The 27,148-nt window shown below is 37.0% G+C and overlaps 1 protein-coding gene across 34 annotated transcripts in view; it reads right to left on the bottom strand.

The window, feature by feature from the left end:
- Positions 1–27,148, bottom strand: part of CAB39L (calcium binding protein 39 like) — a 156,691-nt gene that overhangs the window by 43,287 nt on the left and 86,256 nt on the right. For all 34 annotated transcript variants that reach the window (XM_070578197.1, XM_070578210.1, XM_070578217.1 and 31 more), the window contains one exon: positions 7,126–7,244. In XM_070578197.1, coding sequence (XP_070434298.1) covers positions 7,126–7,244 — 119 coding nt within the window. The remainder of the gene's footprint in view (positions 1–7,125; positions 7,245–27,148) is intronic.

The raw sequence follows: 27,148 nt of genomic DNA, 5'->3' as shown, positions 1-27,148 counted from the left end.
TAAGGTATTTATGGACTTGCATAATCTTGCCCTAAACTTAACTTTTCAAATTCATCTCCATCATATTCCCCAATTCCTTGGAGTATGTCATTCTCTCAACCTACAACACCCTCTCCTTATGTTTCTACCTCTAAGATTCTCTCATCTTTCCACGTTTTGCTCAAATGCCACCTACTCCTTGAATTCTTTCCTAATCACCCACCATTCAGAGTTATTCTCTCCCTCCTTCATATTCCTACAACAGCTTGTCTGTGATTCCACTTTAGTACTTTTTTCTTTCTGTATTATGTCACATCACAATAAACTGTTATAAATCTGTTTTCTTCACCTTATTACAAATCATTTAATTGCTGGGGATATGTTTTACTTATCCTGTCACCTTCTCTCCTTCTCTACCCTCATCTCCACATGGTGTCTATGTCTTATTTATTTTTACCTCCCCCCATCCTCACCCCAATCTCCAAAGAGCGCCTAGCATACTGTTTTTCACAAAGTAAGCATACAATGAATTTAATGAATTTCAAACTCTGACAAAAATTCTTAAAACTAGAGGACCCTAATGAGACACAAACTTTGGCTTATGCAAAAAGTTGTATGATCTCTAGCCAATGTTTTCTCATTTCTTAATTCAATTTCCAAACTGAGACTGTCTATATGAAGTTTCAACTCCAACTTTTGTGTATAAGTACTCCTCTTTTTCCTTTCATTTGGTGAAGCTTATTGGAACCATCTGTGATGCACTGACTATTCTTGAAAACCAGGAGATTATTTTAAAAAATACCCCCCTGGGTCAGAATACTTATTCCATCCTAGTAGTTTGTTCCCAAGAGTGGAAATGTCATTCTCTGAGATGACAACTTCTTAAAGTTAGGAGTACATTGGGATATATAGGGAAATTCCTAACTTTCATCCATAATTCACATATATCATTTCAACCTGACTATCCTTCAGGATATTGACTTTTGATGGTCTGTTGTCTACTGTATAAAGATGTGCTTCATAAATTGAGCCTATCAAGTTTCAAATCTCAGTAACATTGACATCCTTAGGTTTGGTAAAGAATCAATATTTATCTCATTTATCCTATTCGACTTATGGATAAGGTTCCTGAGATCAGGGATTGTTTGTTGAACAGCATTTTACGAAACTTTTTCAAGTACTGACTGACTTTCTTTGTAACAACTCAGTAACAACAAAAGTCATTTCCCCCCTTACATAATATAATCTGTTTTCTTAAATTGAGATATTCTCTCACAAGATCTTTCTTCTAACCATTTTCAGTGTAATGTTTCCTGTAGCTGACTGGTGGGTGAGATAATTGCCCTTATATTTCAGCTTTCATTAAATTTGAAAGAGATCTTATATACTGTGATTATTTGAATAAGCATGCATATGTGACTTTGCGCCTTCTCCACACCCATACAGTTAATTATAGTCTAGACTATATGATCCAAACTATAAATCAGAAGGAAGATATGGTTCATTCTATAAAAGAGTGATTCAACATTCAGCGGATTAACCTTTATTGGCAACCTGCCATTAAGTTAGTCACTGTGGAGAAATAAAGGCTTCCTCAGACAAACAAAAGCTGAGGATGTTCATCACCACTAGACCTGCCCCACAAGAAATGTTGAAACGAGCCCTCCTACCTGAAATAAAGTACTCCAGCCAAAAAAAGGGGAGGAGGTGTCAGGGAGATAGAGGAAACACACAGTAAAATATTGATGGTTATTAAGACTTTCTACTTTTGTACCCAGTTGAAAATTTTTGTAATAAAAAATTTAAAAAAATTGTAATAAAAAAATTCTCCTATTCGGAGAAATTTATGATTTTAATATCAGACTTCTGGAACACCCTCCATTGACCATGATTCTTTACAGATCACTGAGAGGAGTTTGTTTAGTGAGCTCATCCCCAAGCTCTCTCAGTGCCCTGGAATGTTGCTTGTCTGGGCCAGGAGAAAAGTTCGTTTAAGAGAAAGTCTTTACTTAAAATCTTTTCATAAAATGTGGGCTCCAAATCCTTTATACTATGTTTTGAATCCCATATCCAGATGATTCTCTTTGATGGATAAGTATCAATTTATTTCTATCTTAAACACGCTTTATGGTTAGACTTAGGTTCAATACAGCGCATTACCATCATATTCCTAAATAACAGCATTGTTTGATGTGTGAATGCACCAATCAAGTTACGTCCTAAGTTTTTAAGGAACTTTACAAGAGATAATTCAGTAAAAATGCTAACCTTTAAGAAAGGGCTAACTCTCTAGCATTTCAACGTAAGCTAGAAATAGTGACACATAAAGTGGATTCTGGTGCAATTGTCCCACTTAGGGCTTCTTGTTGTCTACCCTGTCCTCAGGGTTTCCTAGAATTCCCTCTCCCTTCACATCTGAACAGTCCTCAAATCTTATTAAGGATCTATTAATGGAAAAAAACATGGGATTTATAAACAGATCTGGACTGAAAACTTGGCTCTGTCACTTATTAGCTACATAACCTTTGAGCAACAGCCTTATTCTCTCTAAGGTTTAATTTCTTCATCTGTAAAATGGTAAGAAGGCCTACAAACTTAGTTTAAAATGGTAAAAAAGCCTTCAAACTTAGTTTGTAGCCTTACAAACTAAATATTAACTTTTCAGAAGAAATGGGAAGATATTTTATAAAACTTTCCCAATGAGCCAGATTTGAGGGAGTTACCCTTAAAATAAACAATTCATATTTTTCTATTGTGTGTTATAATTACATGAAAATAGAGTCTTAGAATAGAAATATGTATATTAAGAAAGTGGCTTTTTAATTAAAGAATAAAAAATTATTTTCTCTACGTATTAGAAAAATGAATGAAGCTATTTAAGTTTTCTTAAATACAGGAAAAAAGGGCATATAATTATCTATTACAAATTATCCATTAAAATAGTATCACTGGTAAATATAGGTGATTAATAAGTAGAAAGGTTCATATTTCGAATATAAGGAAGATTTCTACTTACATCAATTTAATAGTTTAAGAAACTGAATGACCTGTTGTATCAAATAATTTGTGTAAGAATAGTAACCATTCGAATTCATCACAACATTCACCATTAAACAGGCCGTAGACACATTTCCAAATAACTAAAGATTTAACAAAGATACATAAAGATATACTGATAATTCATACTCAGTAAACTTTATACGTAATCCTAATTTTAAAAAAGCCAAGGCTCCACAAATTTTACAGAGTCACATACAAATAAACATAATCCAGCAATAAAAATCCCTTAAAAGAGATTCCAGTCTTTATACGTATCTCACAAAAATATCAATTTATAACCCACAGCATGACATCTCACACTCCCCTCCCTCCTCTAATTCACTCTGCAGCTACTCTGGAGCCTCCCACCATTAAACCTCCAAAACCCTCTCCTGATGCTGATGGGTTACCTCCCTCCGCCGTTCCTTCCTCCTCATCTCCAAGTCTTGTTTGTGCAAGTGGACATAACCTCTAGCTTAGTCTAGTTCCCCTGCCTGGCTTCCAATCACCAGCTCTTTTCTCAACTCGCTCCACTCAAAGAGGGGGAAGGGGCAAACCAGGGACAATCATACATTAATGAATCCTGTGCACAACACAAATGAAAAAGGCTTGCTACAGATCTGCAAATATGTTCCAGCAGTTAAATTATTAATGAATAACAATTAGAATTAGTTGTTTATCTTGTCTCACTATCCTAGAAAGGGAAAATAAAGTTTTTCTCAATGTAAGCTGTCATTCTTTACCAACTTAATTTTAAAAATAAATATCCAATTATGCTGTTAATATCTTCCACAAAGCATATATAATGTATAAGTGTATAAAATGTATATACATTCTCCCATATATAAAAGGAATGAATTTAATTTTAAATTACCCTGAAGCCATACTTTGTAATTTATTGGATTGCCTTTCCTCTTCATTAAACTGAAAACTTAGCAGTACTAATTGTCATATGTTTATAATTTCCTTGGGAAGAAGATATCAAATCCATGTCTTTAGCAGAACCACTTATATCTGGTAAGGCTCTTTGCACAAAATAAACACAAGGCAGTTGTCATTACCAACTGCTATTCAGTGACAGCAGCTACAGGAGGTCCTCCAGACTACCAATCCCCACTCCAAGAATGAAGCTCACAGAGCCGCATGCGTCCCTTCACACAGTGACCCCGCAGTGGAAGATACTGTTCTAGATCACCCACACCACTACTCTTCTGCATCAGCTGACATGATCTCCAGTATATTTTTAGGACAATACATTTCAGCATTCTCAAGGGATCATTTATTTACAAACTAAACTTTAAATGACTATTGATTTATCTTCACTTCCTGAAACACAAATCTGATATGCTTCCTCTCCTAAAACTCTTCAGTGGCTCCCCATTTCCCACAGGCTATGTCAAATGCTTAGCTTAACATTTTAGAATCTCCAGAAGTGGGTCCAAATTGATCATTTTGGCCTTATCCACCAATGAAGAGCTGTGCAGATGATATCCCAGTGGGCCCATTAAATCTTGTAGATCCACCTGAGCTGGAAATGTGCGCTTTCCTTTACATCATTATTCTGACACTTATATATGACTTTAATTATATTTGTTTAAAATTGTACATATATTTCAATGTGAGCTGTAGCTCTTAAGAGGGAAAGAGACAATAATTTCTTAGAGTAATAATTACTGATTATCATGTGCTAGGTCTGTGCTTTGCAAGCATTATTTCACTGAAGAATCACAACAACCTACTGAAATAATTATTGTTATTATCTCCATATTGCATTGAGGAAACCAAGACTTAAGGAAGTTAGTAACTTGCCTAAGGTCTTATAGCAATTAAGTAGCAGAACCCTGACTGAAAATACAGGTCTGTGTGACTATGCATAGTCAAGGCATATAATTATATTATTTTAGTGTGAAGATAATATTACAAATTGTATTCTTATTTTGCAGATAAGGAAACGGAGGCTTGGAAAGGTGCAGTGACTTGCCAAAGGTCACAGAGCCAAAAAGTGTAAGAGACCAGAAAAAGGATTAAACAGAGAACAAAAAAGAGTTCTTATAAATTAAAAATAGGGTAGCTGAAATGAAAATTCAATAGAGTTGATCTTGAATAGGAGATAAAATTAAGAACATCTTCTGACAAATAAAACAAAAAGACAAAGAAATAGAAAATAGAAGAGATAAGAAATCAATCCCAGAGATTTAACTCTAATCTGAGATCTAGAAAGTGAGAACAAAAAAATGGAAGAGAAGAAATTTTCAAAGAAACGATATGTGACAGAGAATGTTAGTTGTCCACCAAAACCCACTCTCTTCTTCCTGAGCACTAGACTACATTTCTCAGGTTCCCTTAGGAATTAAGGCGCCAAGTGACTAAGTGCTCTCAAACGGAACATGAGCGGGAGTGACGTGAGCCATTTCCAGGCCTGGCTCATAAATTCTCCCATGTAATTCTGCCTTCCTGTCGGCCGAAGTGGCAACAAAGTGATCTTAGGAACCACGTGTTGAAGGAACCTCAGCTGACCTAGAATATCTGCTCTGCACTGTTACACGAGAAATAAACTTATCTTGTGGTGGACCCACTCCTTTCTGGGGTCTATTTGTTACCAAGTTTAAGGTTTGTTAAAAGTTTAGCCTACCCTAAAAAATTCATGATACAAGTATATTTCCGTTTGCAGAATTGAAAGATACAATTCTCCAGTAAAAACAATATTTTGTGCTAAAAAACAAAATAATCATAGTACACTACTTTGGTCAACAGTGAATAACAATTACATAACCTTAATAATTTTATTGTGATTTTTTTATAAAGTAAAAAATTACGATAAATTATATTGGGAGGATAAGAGGAAGAAATGTGGAGTAACGATAGCGGTGAAAAAACTAAATTATCATCTAGTCTATGAGAAAGTCAAAAGATAGTTTTTAAAATTGGTAAATCAAAAGATTAATATATGGGGCTGGCCCTGTGGCTGAGTGGTTAAGTTCACGCGCTCCGCTGCAGGTGGCCCAGTATTTTGTTGGTTCGAATCCTGGGCGCAGACATGGCACTGCTCATCAGACTACGCTGAGGCAGCATCCCACATGCCACAACTAGAAGGACCCACAACAAAGAATATACAACTATGTACTTGGGGGGCTTTGGGGAGAAAAAGGAAAAAAAATAAAATCTTAAAAAAAAAAAAAGATTAGTATAAGCCCATTATTTGTAATATACAGGTAAACATCAGATGAACAAATAAAAAAGATGAAACTTGTTGTCTTTGGGTAACGGGACTGAGGAATAGAGAAGGAAGAAGCAAAGAGCTGCTGTTCGTTGATAGATCTGATTTTTAAACTACGTGGTATGTATCACTTTCATACAATTGAACGTCGAAAAATGTATGAGAGTGTTTGGAAACTGAACGCAGATGAGATGGACTAGGTACAGAACATCACGCTAGGTTTGAGACGGTAGAGTAGAAGGACAGGGAAGGGGAGGAAGAAGACAGTCTGCTCTCCCCCCAAGTCTTACTACATCCAGATCTCCGGCCTTCAGGAGTTAAAGAGGCCTCAAAATCTCCAAGAAACATTTATAAATGAGCATCCATAAAAAGTAATAACCAGGGATTCTATTCTCTGGCTAGACTTGAGTTTTTTGGCTGTCCTATGGTCCTACATACACACAGTATTATTTACTCTATCCCCACGTGGAAGTATATCATCTTGGCAGACGCTAGCCATTGGAAGAACTGTGTGTGTGTGTGTGTTTGTGTTTGTTTAATGAAGGGATTCTGCCTCATGCAAACAGGAAAAGGGTAACTGGCCAGCTAGGAACAGGGCAGATTGGGAAACACAAGCAATAAAATAGGAAGAGACAGAAATAAGAGGAAGGCAGAGGAAAGAGAGGCAGTAAATGGAAGGAACTTTATTTAGAAACATGATGCAAAGAAAGGATTTTGCTGCAGCTGAAGTAATCAAGGAGACATGGATTGGAAGGTTGACCTCAAGCACGGCAAATACCTTTACTGTGATTACAAAAGAGAACCCATCAGATCTCAAATGAGGCTAACGCTATATACTTTTAACAATTATTCTAAACTCTAACCTACTTTAAAGGAAACCATGCACCTACCCTTTGAGGAGCATAAAGAGGATATGAGGATGAGCACTAATGTACTCTACGGTAGGACTCCGAGTGCCTATTTGTCTTCTCAGGATGTTGTTAAATATCTGGGTCACATCTTTTTTTCCCTGTTAAAAAAACAAACAACCATTAAACTGTACACTTTAAATGGGTGAATTGTATGGCATGTGAATTATATCTCAAAAGCTGTTTATACACACACACACAAACAGAAATAGCACTGTCCTTTATAACATGCAAAAACATTAATTTACTCTTTATTTATCTTTAATTAGCTGTGCTTTCAAACACAGAGTGTACAAAATGGATGCAGCTCCTTTCCACAGGATTTGCACTGTGGCAAATTTAACAATTAGAGGTCTATTTCTCACAGTAGTCCATGAAATGGCACAGAAGAAAATAAAATAGTAGTGAATATGAATTCTTTATTGTTTTTACCTTTTAGCTTTATTTAAGAAGAAAATCATGACTAACTTTTTTAAACATTCATAAAAAAGGAGGGAAAAATAGATGAGAAAACAAAGATTTTAGGAAATGTAGGTTAGACTCAAATGTCTTTTTCTTAGATATACTTCTTGGTAACCTTTTCCCCTCTATCCATTCCCCTTCCACCTCGATGCATTAAAAAAATGTGAGTTTTCTATCAGGTGGATATATTTGACTTAGCTGATCGTAAGAAATTATATCTAGCCTAGATGAACAGAAGCAACCACTCAGTTCTAGTAGCCTGAGCCAGAGAAACTATAGCCAGTCTTGGATAGGGCTTCTTAGAGTCCTCACATACAAGACTTCCACTCTTCCACACTCTACAACCCGAGGCCAGCCTGCTTCTCCATCTGAAGCTCCAGATTGAACAGGAGTTTATTAAACAGAAAATAAGGACAAGAATGACATTCCATTCTCAATTATTATGGTCCTGATTCTGGTCTTTATCTCTCAACTGAACTATTAAAAAGCGTCATCCAGCTATATCTTCCATTTCAAAGCATCCTTCAGTCTGCAGAGTGAGCTAGCTAGAAATGCAAATCCGACCATGCCATTCTCCTCTCTTAAGCTCTTCAACATCTCCCTTTTGCTTAGAAAAAAGCTAAGGCCTTCCACGACCTGGCCCTTGCCTACTTCTCCAGCCTCATCAGCTACCTCAAACTTTCCAATTGCTACTTTAAGTTCTATTAATACCAAATTGCTGTACTACATACACTTACACACAATCTTTCATGCTTCTATACCTTTGTTTATACTCTTCCATTTGTCCTGAATGCTTTCCCTTCCTTCCTTTTTCTAGCTAATTCTTAGTCATTCTTTACGATTCAATTCAGAAGTATTTGCCTCTAGTGTAAGTGCCCCTCTCTGTATGGCAATATCCTTTGCCTACATTGATCAGTACCCCTACCTCCACTTTTACCACCATCACAGCAGCAAACATTCATTAAGTACTTACTCTGTGCCAGACATTTATGCTAAGAGCTTTATGTGTATTGTCCAATCCTCACAACAGCCTTATAATGTACATATTATAAGTAAGGAAATCAAGAACTAGCAAGGTTATTTTACCCAGACAGAACGTGGGAGAGCCAGGACTCCAAACCAAGTTGACGCAATCCAGAGTCTGGGTTCTTAGCCATCATACTAAACTGATATCAACACTGAACATAGTCTATCAAAATGAATGAGTTTCATCTAACCTCCTCATTGTACTCTCAGCTCTCAAGGACACAGGCCCCATTTCAATGCTCATATTAGGGCCCAGTATATACCAGGCATTAGATATTTATTGGACTAATTTACGAGTTTAGAGGTATAGCCATCCATAAATCCTTTATCACAAACATAGGCCATTGATCTCTCTTATCTATTAATGTGGGACTTTTTTTTTTTTTTTAAAGATTGGCACCTGAGCTAACAACTGTCACCAATCTTCTTTTTTTTCCTGTTTTTTCTTCCCAAATCCCCCCAGTACATAGTTCTATATTTTAGTTGTGGGTCCTTCTAGTTGTGGTACGTGGGATGCTGCCTCAATGTGGCCTGATGAGCTGTGCCATGTCCACGCCCAGGATCCGAATCAGCGAAACCCTGGGCCGCCATAGTGGAGTGCGCGAACCCAACCACTCAGCCAAGGGGCCGGCCCCAGGATTTCTTTCTCTTCTAAGGTTGAATAATATTGGTGTGTGCTTGTGTGTATGTGTGTGTGTATGTGTGTATATATATATATACACATACATATACACATTTACTTTATCCATTCATCTGTTGACAGACACGTAGGCTGTTTCCATACCTTGGCTATTGTGAATAATGCTGCAATGAACATGAACATGGGAGTACAGGTATCGCTTCAAGATAATGATTTCATTTCCTTTGGGTATATACCCAGACATGATACTGCTGAATAATTATGGTAGTTCTGTTTTTAATTTCTTGAGGAATCTCCATACTGTTTTCTATAGTGGTTGTACCAGCTTACATTCCCACCAATAGTATACAAGGGTTCCTGTTTCCCCACATCCTTCCCAGCATTTGTTATGTCTTTTCTTTTTGATAGCCATTCTAACAGGTGTGAGGTAATATCTCATTGTGGTTTTAATTTGCATTTCTCTGATGATTACGGATGTTGAGTACTTTTTCATGTATCTGTTTGCCATTTGAATGTCTTCTTTGGAAAAATGTCTATTCAGGTCCTTTACCCATTTTCTAATTGTGTTATTTGGTTATTTGCTACTGAGTTGTATGAGTTCTTTGCACATTTTAGATATTAACCCCTCATCACGATATGTGGTTTGCAAAAATATTCTCTTCTATTCCATAGGTTGCCTTTTCATTTTGTTGATGGTTTCCTTTACCGTGCAGCTTCCTTGTTTCATGTAGTCCCACTTGTTTACTTTTGCTTTTGTTGCCTTTGCTTTTGGTGTCAAATCCAAAAAAATCATTGCCAAGACCAATGTCTAGGACCTTACTCTCTGTTTTCTTCTAGAATTTTATGGTTTCAGGTCATATGTTTAAGTCTTAATCTATTCTGAGTTTATTTTTGTGCATAGTGTAAGATAGGGGTCCAATTTCATTCTTTTGTATGTGGATATCCAGTCTTCCCAACACCAATTATTGAAGAGACTATCCTTTCCTTATTTTATATTCTTAGCTCCTCTGTTGAAAATTAATTGACCATATATACATGGGTTTATTTCTAGGTTTATATTTTGTTCCAATGATCTATGTATCTGTTTTTATGCCAGTACCATACTTTTCTAATAACTTTGTAAAATAGTTGGAAATCAGGAAGTGCTATGCCTCCAGCTCTGTTCATTCTCAAGATTGATTTGGTTATTCAGGGTCTTTTGTGGTTCCACACAAATTTTAGGGTTGTTTTTTCTATTTCTGTGAAAAATGTCATTGAAATTTTGATAGCGATTGCAATGAAGCTGTAGATCACTTTGGGTAGCACTGACATTTTAACATTAATAATAATTCTAATCGGTGAACACAGAGTATCTTTCCATTTATTTGTGTCTTTTTCAATTTCTTTCAGCAATGTTTTATAGTTTTCAGTGTACAGATCTCTCACCTCCTTGGTTAAATTTATTCCTAAATATTTTGTTCTTTTCGATGCTACTGTAAATAGAATTGTTTTCTTAATTTCTCTGATTGTTCATTGTTAGTGTATAGAAACAAAACTAAGTTTTGTATATTGATTTTCTATCTGTGACTTTACTGAATTCATTTATTAGTTCTAACAGTTTTTTGGTGGAGTCTTTAGGATTTTCTCTATATAATATTACATCACCTGAAAATAGGGCAGTTTTATTTCTTCCTTTCCTATTGGATACCTTTTATCTCTTTTTCTTGTCTTACTGCTGTAGCTAGAACTTCCAGTAGTATGTTGGGTAAGTGGTGAGACTTGGCATTCTTGTCTTGTTCTTGGTCTTAGAGGAAAAGTTTCCAGCTTTTCACCATTGAGTATGCGTTAGCTGTGGGCATATCATATATAGCCTTTATCATGCTGAGGTACATTCTTTGCATACCAAATTTGTTCAGAGTTTTTATCACAAAAGGATGTTGAATTTTATTAATAAGCTTTTTCTGCATCTACTGAAATGATCATATGATTTTTATCCTTAATTTTGTTAACATTTTGTGGTGTATCACATTGCCTGATTGAACCATCCTTGCATCTCAGATATAAGTCCCACTTGATCACGGTGTATGATCTTTTTAATGTACTGTTGACTTTGCTTTGTTAATATTTTGTTGAGGATTTCTGCATATATGTTCATCAGGAATATGGGCCTATGATTTTCTTTTATTGTAGTGTCCTTGTCTGGCTTTGGTATCAAGGTAATGCTAACATCATAAAATAAGTGTGGAAGTGTTCCTCCTTTTGTATTTTTGAAAGAGTGTGAGAAGGACTGGTATCAATTCCTTTAAATGTTTGGTGAATTCACCAGTGATGCCATCCACTCTTGGACTTTCCTTTGCTGGGAAGTTTTTGATTACTAATTCAATCTCCTTATTAGTAATTGATCTGTTCAGATTTTCTATTTCTTTCTTTTTTTTTTTTTTGAGGAAGATTAGCCCTGAGCTGACTACTGCCAATCCTCTTTTTGTTGAGGAACACTGGCCCTGAGCTAACATCCATGCCCATCTTCCTCTACTTTATAAGTGGGAGGCCTACCATAGCATGGCTTTTGCCAAGTGGTGCCATGTCCACACCCGGGATCCAAACCGGTGAACCCCGGGCCGCCAAGAAGTGGAATGTGCGAACTTAACTGCTGTGCCACCAGGCCGGCCCCTCTATTTCTTTATGATTCAGTCTTGGTAGGTTTTATGTTTCTAGGAATTTATCCATTTCTTCTAGGCTGTCCAATTTGTTGGCATATAATTGTTCATAGTAGTTTCTCATGATTCTTAGTATTTTTGTGTTATCAATTGTCATCTCTTTTACTTCTGATTTTATTTATGTGAGTCTCCTCTCTTTTTTTTCTTAGTTAGTCTAGCTAAAGGTCTGTCAATTTTGTTTGTCTTTTCAAAAAACCAGCTCTTAGTTTCACTGGTCTTTGCTATTGTCTTTCTATTCTCTATTTCATTTATTTCTGCTCTGATCTTTGTTGTCTCCTTCCTTCTACTAACTCTGGGCTTAGTTTGTTCTTCTTTTTCTAGTTCCTTAAGGTGTAAAGTTAGGTTGTTTATTTGAGATCTTTTTTTTTTTATTGAGTTATTGATAGGTTACAATCTTGTGAAATTTCAATTGTACATTAACGTTTGTCAGTCATGTTGTAGGTGCACCACTTCACCTTTTGTGCCCACCCCCCACCCCACCTTTCCCCTGGTATCCACTAAACTCTTCTTAGTCCATAATTTTAAATTCCTCATATGAGTGGAGTCATACACAGATTATCTTTCTCGCTGGCTTATTTCACTTAACATAATTCTCTCAAGGTCCATCCATGTTACTGCAAATGGAATGATTTTGTTCTGTTTTGCAGCTGAGTAGTATTCCATTGTATATATGTACCACATCTTCTTTATCCATTCGTCTGTTGCTGGACACTTAGGTTGCTTCCACGTCTTGGCTATTGTAAACAGTGCTGCAATAAACATTGGGGTGCATAGGACTTTTGGGATTGCTGACTTCAAGCTCTTTGGATAAATACCCAGTAGTGGGATGGCTGGATCGTATGGTAGTTCTATTTTTAATTTTTTGAGGAATCTCCATACTGTTTTCCATAGTGGCTGCACCAGTTTGCACTCCCACCAGCAGCGTATGAGGGTTCCTTTTTCTCCGCAACCTCTCCAACATTTGTTGCTATTAGTTTTAGATATTTTTGTCATTCTAACGGGTGTAAGGTGATATCTTAGTGTAGTTTTGATTTGCATTTCCCTGATGAGCAGCTATGATGAGCATCTTTTCATGTGCCTATTGGCCATCAGTATATCTTCTTTGGAGAAATGTCTGTTCATGTCTCCAGCCCATTTTTTGATTGGTTTGTTTGATGTTTTGTTGTTGAGTTGCGAGAGTTCTTTATCTATTATGGATATTAAGCCTTTGTCAGATATATGACTTGCAAATATTTTTTCCCAGTTAGTGGGTTGTTTTTTTGTTTCAATCCTGTTTTCATTTGCCTTGAAGAAGCTCTTTAATCTGATGAAGTCCCATTTGTTTATTCTTTCTATTGTTTCCCTTCTCTGAGAAGGCATGGTGTCCGAAAAGATCCTTTTAATACCGATGTCAAAGAGTGCACTGTCTATGTTTTCTTCCAGAAGCCTTATGGTTTCAGGTCTCACCTTTAGGTCTTTGATCCATTTTGAGTTTATTTTGGTGAACGGTGAAAAAGAATGGTCAATTTTCATTCTTTTACATGTGGCTTTCCAGTTTTCCCAGCACCATTTGTTGAAAAGACTTTCTTTTCTCCATTGTATGCCCTCAGCTCCTTTGTCAAAGATAAGCTGTCCATAGATGTGTGGTTTTATCTCTGGGCTTTCAATTCTGTTCCATTGATCTGTGCAGCTGTTTTTGTACCAGTACCATGCTGTTTTGATTACGGTAGCTATGTAGTATGTTTTGAAGTCAGGGATTGTGATGCCTCCCGTTTTGTTCTTTTTTCTCAGGATTGCTTTAGAAATTCGGGGTCTTTTGTTGCCCCATATGAATTTTAGGATTCTTTGTTCTAATTCTGTAAAGAATGTCATTGGGATTCTGATTGGGATGGCATTGAATCTGTAGATTGCTTTAGGTAGAACAGACATTTTAAACTATGTTTATTCTTCCAATCCATGTACATGGAATGTCTTTCCATCTCCTTATGTCGTCATCCAATTCTCCCAGAAAGGCCTTATAATTTTCATTATATAGGTCCTTCACTTCCTTAGTTAAATTTACCCCAAGGTATTTTATTCTTTTTGTTGTGATTGTGAATGGTATTGTATTCTTGAGTTCTTTTTCTGTTGGTTCATTACTGGAGTACAGAAATGCTACTGATTTATGCAAATTGATTTTATACCCTGCAACTTTGCTGTAGTTGTTGATTACTTCTAACAGTTTTCCAATGGATTCTTTGGGGTTTTCTATATATAGGATCATGTTGTCTGCAAACAGTGAGAGTTTCACCTCTTCCCTCCCTATTTGGATTCCTTTTATTCCTTTTTCTTGCCTGATTGCTCTGGCCAGGACCTCCAGTACTATGTTAAATAAGAGTGGTGATAGAGGGCATCCTTGTCTCGTTCCTGTTTTCAGGGGGATGGCGTTCAGTTTCTGCCCATTGAGTATGATGTTGGCTATGGGTTTGTCGTATATGGCCTTTATTATGTTGAGGTAGTTTCCTTCTATGCCCATTTTGTTCAGAGTTTTTTTTATCATAAATGGCTGTTGGATCTTGTCAAATGCCTTCTCTGCATCTATTGAGATGATCATGTGGTTTTTATTCCTCAGTTTGTTGATGTGGTGTATCACGTTGATTGATTTGCGGATGTTGAACCATCCCTGTGTCCCTGGTATGAATCCCACCTGATCATGATGTATGATTCTTTTGATGAATTGCTGAATTCTGGTTGCCAAAATTTTGTTTAGAATTTTTGCATCTATGTTCATCAGTGATATTGGCCTGTAGTTCTCTTTTTTCGTGGTGTCCTTGTCAGGTTTTGGTATCAGCCTGATGTTGGCCTCATAGAATGTGTTAGGAAGTGTTCCATCTTCCCTAATTTTTTGGAATAGCTTGAAAAGGATAGGTATTAAATCCTTTCTGAAAGTTTGGTAGAATTCCCCAGGAAAGCCATCTGGTCCTGGGGTTTTATTCTTTGGGATGTTTTTGATTGCTGTTTCAATCTCTTTCCTTGTGATTGGTCTGTTCAAATTGTCTGCCTCTTCTTGAGTGAGCTTTGGGAGATTGTAGGAGTCCAAGAATTTATCCATTTCCTCTAGGTTATCCATTCTGTTGGCATGTAGTTTTTTGTAGTATTCTCTTATAATCTGTTGTATTTCTGCAGAGTCTGTTGTTATTTCTCCTCGCTCATTTCTGATTTTGTTTATTTGAGCTTTCCCCCTTTTTTTCTTTGTAAGTCTGGCTAGTGGTTTGTCAATTTTATTTATCTTCTCAAAAAACCAGCTCTTTGTCTCATTGATCCTTTCTACTGCCTTTTTCGTTTCAATAGTATTTATTTCTGCTCTGATTTTTATTATTTCTCTCCTTCTGCTGACTTTGGGCTTCATTTGTTCTTTTTTCTCTAGTTCAGGTAGGTGTGCTTTAAGGTTACTTATTTGGGATTTTTCTTGTTTGTTAAGATGTGCCTGTATTGTGATGAATTTTCCTCTTAATACAGCTTTTGCTGTATCCCATATGAGTTGGTATGGCATGCTATCATTTTCATTTGTTTCCAGGTATTTTTTGATTTCTTCTTTACTTTCTTCAATGATCCATTGCTTGTCCAGTAGTGTACTGTTTAGTCTCCATATCTTTGTGCCTTTCTCAGCTTTTATTTTGTAATTAATTTCTAGCCTTATAGCACTATGATCTGAGAAGATGCTTGTTATTATTTCAATTTTTTTAAATTTGTAGAAGCTTGCCTTGTTTCCCAACATATGGTCTATCCTAGAGAATGTTCCATGTGCACTTGAGAAGAATGTGTATTCAGCTCTTTCAGGGTGGAGTGATGTATATATGTCTATTAAGTCCAATTGTTTTAGTTTTTCATTTAGCTCCACTATTTCCTTGTTGATTTTCTGTCTGGATGGAGATCTTTTTTCTTAATGTAGGCATTTACCACTAAAAACTTTCCTCTTAAAACTGCCTTTGCCACATCCCATAAGTTTCAGGATGTTCTGTTTCCAATTTCCTTTGTCTCAAGATAGTTTTTGATTTCTTTGCTTTTTTTCTTGCTCCATTGGTTGTTTTGGAGAATTTTTTAAATCTCCACGTTTGTGAATTTTCTAGTTTTCCTCTTATAATTGACTTCTAGTTTCACACCACTGTGGTCAGAAAATTTATTAAATTTATTAAGACTACTGCCATTTTGGTAATTGTTTGCTGGCTGTTTGGCAGTTCCTTTCTTCCTCTCTTCCTTTATGATATGATGATTTTTGTAGTGATATGCTTGGATTCCTTTCTCTTTTGTGTATCTACTATAGGTTTTTGCTTTGTGGCTACCATGAGGCTTACAATAAAACATCTCATATTTATAATAGTCTAATTTAAGCCAATAACAACTTACCTTTGAACTCATATAAAAAGTTTACTTTTCTACATTCTCTCCTCCAATATTTTGTTTTGATGTCACAATTTACATTTTTATATTGTATATCCATTAATAAATTATTGTAGTTATGGTTACTTTTAATACTTTTGTCCGTTTTTTTTTGTTTTTGAGGAAGATTAGCCCTGAGCTAACATCTGCTGCCAATCCCCCTCTTTTTGCTGAGCAAGACTGGCCCTGAACTAACATCCATGCCCATCTTCTTCTACTTTATATGTGGGATGCCTGCCACAGCATGGCTTCACAAGTGGTGCATTGATCTACACCTGAGATCTGAACCGGCCAACCCCAGGCTGCTGAAGTGGAATGTGCAAACTTAACCGCTGCACCACCAGGTTGGCCCTGCTTTTGTCCTTCAATCTTTTTTTTTTTTTAAAGAGCTGGTGGACTTTATTTTTATTTAAGTATTTTTTTAAGGTATGCTTTTTGGTGAGGAAGATTGGCCCTGAACTAATATCTGTTACCAATCTACCTCTTTTTTTTTTTTCTCCCTAAAGCCCCAGTACATAGTCGTATATCCCAATTGTAAGTCCTTCTAGTTCTTCTACATGAAATGCTGCCACAGCACAGCTTGATGAATGCTGTGTAGGTCCATGCCCAGGATCTGAACTGGCCAACCCAGGGCCACCAAAGTGTAGTATACCAACTTAGCCACTATACCACCAGGCCAGCCCCCTGTCCTTTAACCTTTCTACTAGAGTTTTAAGTGATTTACCCACCACCATTACAATATTAGAGTATTTTAAATTTAACTACATATTTACCTTTACAAGAGAGTTTTCATAGGTTTTCATGTTACTAATTAGCATCCTTTTGTTTCAGCTTGAAGAGCTCCCATTAACATTTCTTGTAAGGCCAATCTAGTGATGATTAACTCCTTCAGGTTTTCTTTGCCTAGGAAACTATCTCTCCTTCAGTTCTGAAGGACAGCCTTGCTGGGTATAGTATTCTTGATCAGAAGTTTTTTTCTTTCAACACTTTGAATATATTATCCCACTCCCTTCTGGCCTCTAAGATTTCTGCTGAAAAATCTACTTCCAGTCTTATGGAGATTCCTTTGTATGGAACAAATTGTTTTTTTCTTGCTGTTTTTAAGATTCTCTCTCTAACATGTAACAATTTAATTATAACATGTCTTGGTGTGGGTCTGTTTGGATTCATCTTATTTGGCACTCCATGGGTTTTCTGGATCTGGATGTCTCTTTCTTTCCACAGATTAGGGAAGCTTGCAGTCATTATCTCTTTGAATAAGCTTTCTGCCCCTTTCTTTCTCTCTTCTCCTTCTGGGACCCCTATCATGCATATCCTGGTCTGCTTGATGGTATTCCTTAAGTCTCTTAAGCTATCTCCACTTTCCCATTCCTTTTTCTTCTTGCTTATCTGATTCATGAATTTCACTGTCCTGTTTTTGAGTTTGCTGATCCTTTCTTCCATTTGATCTAGTCTGCTGTTAAACTCCTCTACTGAATTTTTCAGTTCAGTTATTCTATTCTTCAGTTCTATGACAGTCCTTTTAAATATTTTCTATCTCTTTGCTGAAATTCTCATGTAGTTATTATGTATTGCATTAGTAAGCATCCTTATGACCATTATTTTGAACTCTATCAGGTAAACCACTTAACTCCATTTCATTAAATTGGTTTCTAGAGATTTATTTTGTTCTTTTGTTTGGAACATATTTCCTTGTTTATTCATTTTCCTTGACTCTGTGTACATTAGATAAAACAGCCACCTCTCCCAATCTTGACAGACTGGTCTCTTGTAGGAGATGAATTTTGTCAATCAGCCTGGCCCGAATCAAATTTCATGATTGCCCAAGCTGCCAAGCTGTTCTTAGTGGCTCACAGAAGTTTAGGGTGTGCCAAGACCCATCAGTGTCCCAAAGAGGAAGACTGCATTCAGCACCTACATGCAGTCTGATTAGAAGCTGGACCCTCAGGCAGCAGTTGGGAAAGTATGCAGCCAAATTCCTTCCAAGGAAAAACTGGGAGATAGGCTTTTCTGCCTGCTCCCTCTTCACTAAGCCTGGGTATATAGCTGTGGGGGACACTCCTGCACTCATTAAAAAACTGCTTCTGTCTTTCCTACAGTATTATGGGACTCATGAATGGAAGTCTCGTTGGCTATCAGAGCTAGGTGATTTGGCGGCCCATCCCTCAAGTGGCAGCCATAAAAATTGGGGTGCTGGATGTGTGGACAAGCTCCTTCGAGGGAGATACTGATGACTTGGTTTCACTGTTGAGCAAGACAGAGGAAGAAGGTGGGGGAAGTGCTCATCAGCTCTTTTGGGCTCTTGGGAGGATCACAGTCAGCAACTAGATGCATGCTAATTAAAAAATGGACCCTCAGGCAGCAGCTTGTAAAGTATGCACTCAAACCCTTTCCAGGGAAAGACTGGAAGATGGACATTTTTGCCTGCTGCCTCTCTGCTGGCTCTGGAGAGAGCTGCAACGAGTGCTTACGTGCCCATTAACAACAGCTTCTTTGTTTGCTACCGTCCTGTGGGACTCATGAATGCAAGTCCTGTTAGCTTTCACAGATAGGGGATTTAAGGGCTCACTCTTCAGTTGGCAGCTTAAAAGCTGGGGCACTAGATATGTGGTCCGAGCTCTTTGCCCCTCAATAAGAAGCTGGGAGTTGGGGGTTGCCTCCCAATTGTATAGCACTGTGCTGGCAGTAGAGTTTATGGCAAGAGTGCTTCTCAGCCCTTCCTACCCATTTGATGTTGGGTATTTTCTCAGTCACGCAATGAGTGGGAGTCACTCAGCTACTTTCTGGATTTATCTCAAAGGGAATTGCTCCCTGTGTAGCTGTATATCCAGTATGACCACAGGAGGAGGGAAATTCATGATTCTTCTATGTTGCTATCCTGGTGCAGAGTCCCAGGAATTTTTTAAATGATAAAATTCAATGATAGTTCTCATATATTGTTGCTAAGAATATAAAGCAACCTAATAATACCTAGAATCCCATTTTGGGAAATTTAGCCTGAGGAAATAATCCTAAATAATAATCTTAACACAGAAAAAATAGTTTCAGGCACAGAGATCTTTATCAAAGCTGTGATAATAAAGAGTTAGAAACAATCAATATATCTAGAGTTAGGCATGATTAAATAAATTATGGTATATCTAACTGGCAGAAATAAGAAACTGGAACATCAAAATGTTGGCAATAATTAAATATAAGAACTTCTATAGCTATCCATTGCTTTCACTTTATTTCAAAGAAAGAAATAAAAAGAGAGGTGGAAATAAGGGAGGAAGAGAGAGTAGGAAATAGTTGAGAAGGAAGGAAATGGAGCCAGAGAGGAAGAAAGAAGTAAATTTAGGGAGAAGGGAGACAGAGAGATAAAGAACAGGTAAACAGGGAAGTAAATTATATCTTCCTTTAAGAAAAGACACTCAGCAAAATCCAAATTTTAACAGAAAATTAGGAGCTAAATCTTCAACTTAAAAGGATACTTAAGAATTAGTTGCTCTCATAATTTTAAAATACTAAAATATGTTAATACTACATGAATTTCATTTGTACGGATGTTAAAGAATAAATTTGCTGTACAACAGAGGTAGAGCTGTAAATACAGATGAATTTTGACATGAAAGAAGTGGTCTGTTTTGTTCAAACCTTTCCACACTCTAAAGTGTAATACTGTAGAATAAATATCAATCCTCTTTGAAATGTCACAAGAGCATGTTTTTCATACTTCTCAGTAAAATGCCACAGAACATTTCCATACAGCATTCCAGTGAACAGTAGAAATGAAGCTCCACAGAACTCTATCCAACTTTTACCCAGAGGAAAACATTCTTCTGGTTCATTAGCAAATGTGTGCAAAGGCAAAGGAAGACCCCTGTGGATAACAAAAACAAGGTCTGCTACCAGGGGCAGCTTCCCAAAACCTAAACTGAGGAAAGGATCCAAATGAAAAGGATTCGAGAAAGTTTAGACAAGTACAAGATGATGAACGATGGTCTCTACATTACATGTAACCTTCGTAAACAGCCATTCATCACACTATATCTAACTGGAGTAAAACCTTAACTACTCAAAACCAGTCTTCTGCAACCCTCAGGCTTCCAGATCTCAAGCTCTGGATCTAGAAGTGGCCAGAAGAAAGAAAGAAGAAAAAAACCCTAAAAGCATCTTTGATGATGATGAAGCAACATCTAAAAACGATCAAAAATGTTTGAAATTAGCCAGTAATTCTAAGATTACATATAATGTAACCGATCAGATCTCATACTTGAAGAAGAACTTTTATTAGCTGGCAAATTCAAAAAGGTCAGCCCTCCTATGAGATGCTCAACCATTACTTGCTGGACGAAGGATATATATGGAAGTACAAATTGGAATCAAACAAGAAAAGAGAAAGAGGGAAGAAAGAAGTGACGAACAGTAGTCACAGCAATTAGAAGTAACTGCTGATAAAGAGCACCCCTCACTGACAGCAGAAGTGAGAAACAGCAAATGAGAGAGTATAAGAGGGCAAGAATTGGAAAAGAAAACACCCACTTTAAAATTGCTGCCACTGACTTGTATACAGAATACATAAAGAATTCTCAAAATTCAACAACCAGGGGCTGGCCTGGTGGCGCAGCGGTTAAGTTGGCATGTTCCGCTTCTTGGCAGCCCGTGGTTTGCCAGTTTGGATCCCGGGTGCGGACATGGCACAACTTGGCATGCCATGCTGTGGTAGGTGTCCCACATATAAAGTAGAGGAAGATGGGCACGGATGTTAGCTCAGGGCCAGGCTTCCTCAGCAAAAAGAGGAGGACTGGCAGTAGTTAGCTCAGGGCTAAACTTCCTCAAAAAAAAAAAAACCCCAAAACCACAATAAGATACCACTAACACTTATTAGAATGGCTAAAATTAAAAAACCAAAGCCAAAACAAATGAAAAACCCAACACTATCCAACAATCCTACTCTTAGGATTTACAGGAGTTTTCTAAGTGAAATGAAAAACTGACATTCACACACACACAAACTTTAAATGGTTACAGAGGTTTTATTTGTAATTGCTAAAAACTGGAAATTCCCCAAATATCCCTCAACTGGGGAATGGATAAATGATCTGTGGTACATCTATGCAATGGAATACTACTCAGCAATAAAAAGGAACAAACTCCTGATACACGGCAACAACATGGATGAATCTCAAACACATTATACTAAGTGAAAGAAGCCAGACTCAAAAGGCTAGATCTGGGTGATTCTATTTACACATTTGCAAAGGCAAAAATACAGGAAAAGAGGATAGATCAGTGGTTGCCAGAAGCTAGGGGCAGGAAAAGGAGCTGATTACAAAGGGGCATGGGAGAATTTTGGGAGGTGATGGAATTGTTCTATATCACAGAACCGTGCACTAAAAAGGGAGAATGTTACTATTTGTAAATTATATCTTAATTTAAAAAAATGAAAGTTAATTGTAGCCACTGAAGTTATAGAGTTCTCTACTGTGCTCCTGTGTTTTGGCTTGGGGGCGGGAGCAGGGAGAGTTGAGGCTGGGTAGGGCAAATGTTTGTACTGAACTTCAGTAGCAGAGCTGGATAGGCAGAGCAGTCTGGCAGGGTTGGGGGGTAGGGTGGAGGAATTCACTGTATGGAGTAGCAAGGACTCTTTCCCAGAGGACTGAAATTCAAACTAAACTAATTTACAGATACTGAGAAAGCTTCAGAGAACCCAAGCACAGGCTAGCTCAGAATTAATTGCTCTCAAAAACTTTTAAGCTCTAGAATCCTGCAGAAACAGTCTGGTCCTGCTTCGGTCAGATGTCCACTGCTGGGCCAGTCAGCTGTGTGTTGGGCAGTGCGTCATGTTGCACAAAATGGTTGCTCCCACTGTAATCAAGTAAGTGGGGAAGGAGGGAGCATTCCCCAGAAAGCAGAGGAGGTAGGCAGACAAAATGTTTTGTACATTATACATGGCATAAGCAGTCTTTATCTTTATGGCAGGTTACATTCCTTAAAAAGCATGGTAAGGTCAAACTAAAATGGTCATTGTCTTAATTTTTATAGGGGGAATACAAACAATTAACAGGTTATGCTTCTGATTAAGGACCAAATACCATTTTTAATCACGTATAAATTATATACCTTTATAGGTAAAAATGCTTCTAAAGTTTATATTCATTAGTTTTAAGGGGACAATAGGGTAACAATACCATAAAATTCTATTTAATATGCTACAGTATTTCCCCACTTGAAATTGTACATTCTTTAACTTAATTGCCTAATGACAGGTGCAAAATACATAAACAACCAATCAGAATCAAGACTAAATAGAATCAATGCCTTACACACAAAGTAAGTATTTTAAATTGTTATATGCATGACGTACAGTCAAAGCTTGTATCTTAAGGCTTTATGATTCCTCGTTTTTACAGTAATAAAACCAAAGGTTAAGGACCACTTCAACCAGGGCCAGGAAGAGAAAAGGATCCTTAGAGGACAGAAATCTTTGAAAACTTAGGACCACAAAACGGCTTATTGAGAAGCTGACCTTAGAGTGCTTATTTTGCTGATATTTTTAAACATAGCAAGAAATAATCATTAGAAATTAAATTAAAACAATAGAAAGTTTTCTGCTCCTTTGAGCTACTTTCTAATTCAGCCTGAGCAGTTGACTTGGCAACCACCCTAGTTTTGCGAGGCACACCTGCCTTTAAAATGAACGCATCAACTCTTACATGCACTAAATTTTCATCCTTTGATCTCTTATCGCATCGTGTTTCAAAACATCAAAGAATCTAAAGCTGTGTCTTGAATATCAGCCAAACCTCAAAAAACACAGCTCTGAGTTTGATCCTGAGCCCGCAAAATCAGAAGCCTTGCAATCTCAGCCGTAACTCTCTCTTTTTTTAACCTTATAATAATATGCTGAAGTGGTTCTTTTCTGTCAGCAATTTTAAGGCTTAAAGGATTAGATAAAAATTTATGGCTATAAAGTAATGAGATTTTCTTTTTAAACAATCTTGACCCAAATGTCTGTCCCCTAACTAGCCCTTATTCACATACTAGCAGGATCCTCCAATACTTTCCTTACCCCAACGGACCACTTCCCTTTCGATTTCTGAAGGAGAAATGGGTTTGTCACAGATTCCTGAGTCAGTCCCTGCTACCCATTCTAAGCCAACGCCTTGGGGCACCATCACTGCTGTCAGCTCTGGATTTCAAACTCCTGCTTTCAGCTCCTCTCAATGCCTGTCCACTGTCTTGCCTACTGCAACTGGTTATTTTCTCAACACTCTGTTTATCCCAAGTGAAGAAAACAGCCACTTCTCCTACACTCAACATATGCTATTAGTACATAGTTCTTTTACCAAAGGTTTAAGAGTAACAAAGGGTAAGTATAGCACAGTGCAGAAAGAACTTAAATTGAATTCTACTTATCACTCTTATTAAAGGTTCCTCAGGATTCCTGATTATCTTTTTCCTCGAGGCCTTTCCTCTGTCATGGTTCTGGAGCCTTCCCTCTCCCTCACTCCAAACCCTACCCCTAACTCTCTTCTATTTCCTACTCCTCACAAACTTAGCCAAAGAGAGGACATTCCTCAAATTTCTGTTACTTTATTCTACAGAGGGAATGTAAGCTCTTTTCTTTCAGTCTTTTCCTTCCAAACACTGCCTAGGGACCTCACCTTTCACAACTAACAACAGCCCATCTAGGTGTCTTCTAAACAAAAGTTCACTTTTTTTCTCCGTAAGGAATGTTCCATCCTTTTAGGTTATCTGGCAAAAGCTGCCGCCCATCCTGAAAGTAATAGTCTTTCTTTCTTATTATAAAAACATACCAACAATTTTATAGTCAAATGACTACTGAATTCTTCAAAGAAGCCCCAGGAGAGGCTATTCACTTACTGAAATGCTATTATCATTATGCTTGAATTATTTTCTACACAATTTACTAATTCTTTCAGAAAAGTGGCTTACTGCTGTGCCTCAGGACATCCTCCTTTGGTCCAATTCCCTTACCTCTGCTTCTATCTCTCATTCTCATTCCTACATTCATTTATTCATTCAGCCAACCAATGGACATGGCACTGGATGTGGGAAACACAATCCTAGTACTCAAGATACTCTCAGTCCAGAGGGGGCCTGTACCAGTGCTACCTGTGAACCAGCAGATGAGGAGGCTGGGGTTCTACGTGATTAGACTGAGTGCTGAAGTCAGGAAGAATTTTACTAAGCTGTCACTAGCTTATATGGATACTTTAGTCTTGAGAATGAAAGTTGCTGCCTGGGGGTTGATCATTTATGCCTTCAGTCTAAAAAGATATATAACACATTTCTGCAAGTAGGCTAATGATGCTGGTAATGCTGCCTCCTTCCTGAAAATACTGGAGGTATGTAGTTGGTAGAATGCTTAAAACTGAACTGTCGTAAATTTTAACCATTTTTCATTCATTCATTCAACCAAGAAGTATTTATAGTATTTATTTTCTTTGTGCTTGAGGAGAAGGATAGCTTCATCTACTGAATATCACATTCATTGATAACTATGTTTTGGGTACTGTGTTACATCAATTGAATGAACAAAGTCAAGAACTGTCTGGTCAATTATACCTCAATAAGCCTGAAAAAAAAAAGAACTATCTGCTATTATCACAGTAACAGATCTTCAAAATGAGAGTTTTGAGTCAACAGTAAAAAATTATTATAGCTAGTATATTATTTTGGAGAAGAGGCAAGGATATAATGCATTTTATAAAGAAAATTTAATCCACAAAAGTAATCTATTTAACTCTTTGCATTTGAAGAGTTAATCTTTAGCTGGAAAATTCAAATATTCAGAAAGACATTTCTTTTCTCCAGGGATTCCAGAGAGTAAAAGTTTACTCTATTTGGTAACATATAAGCCAATTTTTAGGCAATTGAATGTCAATCTCAAAATAACTTTTAAGTAAACTTCTTCTCTAAATTTATTTATTTTCAGTATACCAAGTAAAATAAGGGAAACTTGCCTAAGTGTTTCTTAGTGTTCCACTTTTGTTATCTAAGACAACGCTGAACAAAGTCGTGAAGTACTCAGAGTTTTTCTTTGGTGTACTCTTATCTCCCTAATTCTTGGAGAGCAATTTGAACCTATGTTATTCTGTGGCTCCTGAAGGCTTCTCCAGATCACTTGACAACATCTTATCCCCGACTCATTCTTCAAAACATAACTATCCTTGGTCATATTCCTTCCAGCATCCAACTGCAAATTGGGCTAATCTCATAAACTAATTCAAACTAACATATTCATTAATGGTGATAATAGCTTAATACATTGCTGCGTTCAGGGAAATGTGCAAAAAAATAGAAGATGTATAAAAATATAATGCTGTAATCCAAGAGCAGGGGTTGTTTTCCCATTTATGGTCACTGGCTAACTAAATCTCAAACTAAAATAATAAAAACCAAACAAATGTCAAGAGTTATACGAAAATAAACCAGCTTAAATTTAACTTTAGTTTGAGAAGGAGAGGAAATGAAACCACACTACCTTGCATTTCTATATAGTTTGCACATGTATGTAGTATTCTTTCATAAGTATATATATTTTATTTACTTTAATATTTAAAACAATGCTGTAAAGTTTATATTACTTCTATTTTTTAGATGAGAAAATTTAGTCTCAAAGAAGTTATGTTACTGATCACTGAATGGTAGAGCATGGACTCTAAACAATTCTAATTCCAAGTCAAGTGTTTTTCTACTATGCACAGCTTCTACAAACGTTCATAGTATCTCATTTTAAACTAAGTAAAAGAAACACAAAAGTATATAAACATAACGACAAAGCTACGCTTTAATTCCACATATGGCCAGTTTAAAAGGGAAATGGGGAGTAAAATGGGGAGGGAGAGTAGGCAGGCCAGGCAGGAGGAAAAAGCAAGAAAAAAGATTACTGGGCAGAAAATGTCAGATAGAGAAATAAATAAGGGAAGGAAAGAAAGCAAAAGACAGGTGTATCCAAGGAAGGATGAGTTGAAGTCTGGGCCCTTTGGAGTCCTCACTCACTGCTGCTTCCAGCCAACAAACCTGGCTTCACATCTCCAGAGGAGTCTTTCTCTGCATTCTTCCTCCTCGGCTCAAGTCAGCCAAAAATGTTCCCCCATCTAAGATGTCTAGAGAGCTGTGGACTAGTATTTAGACAGATCCCCAGAGCCCTGACCTTAGCTTGGTCTAATCACTGTAATCATTGTATTTTCCTTTCATTTCCTTAGTTACAGAACTAAAGCAATTCACTTTAGAAATCTGCATCACCCTCTCTCTCAGAGAATTAATGGAGACTCAAGCGCTGACCTGATGGTATCAAAAGCCTGATAGTGGGAACAAAACAGTAAAGAAATCAAAGCCAAGACTTTCATCACTGAAATAGCCACTGCCCAAACTTGCCTTATATATACACTTTTTACTCAAAAATCACTGCTCTAAGTTAGATATACCATAGATAATAAAACGCCTACACATATTCACCACTTATGTTTCTAGGATTTTATTTACTTAATTTATGATTTAGGTAAATTAAGTATAATTGCTTTCACAATGAGATAAATATCCTATATTACTAGTATTTAACAAACTTTTTAAATCATTGGTGTAATATTTTAATTAAAACAACAGCCTTGGGAGACACTGAGTGTGAATCCCAGCTTAGGCTCTTAGTAACTGAGTGACTTTGGGCAAATTACTTAATATCTTTGAACTTCATCCATGAAACGGGGTTAATAATATAGTACCAACCACACAGGTTGTTTTAAGAATTAAATGAGTTGAGTACTTGCCACTG

The sequence above is a fragment of the Equus przewalskii genome, chromosome 16, assembly GCF_037783145.1.
Source record: "Equus przewalskii isolate Varuska chromosome 16, EquPr2, whole genome shotgun sequence".
In the NCBI taxonomy this organism is placed as follows: Eukaryota; Metazoa; Chordata; class Mammalia; order Perissodactyla; family Equidae; genus Equus; species Equus przewalskii.
The sequence above is the reverse complement of the archived record's forward strand: the minus strand, read 5'-3'. Positions and strand labels throughout refer to the sequence as shown.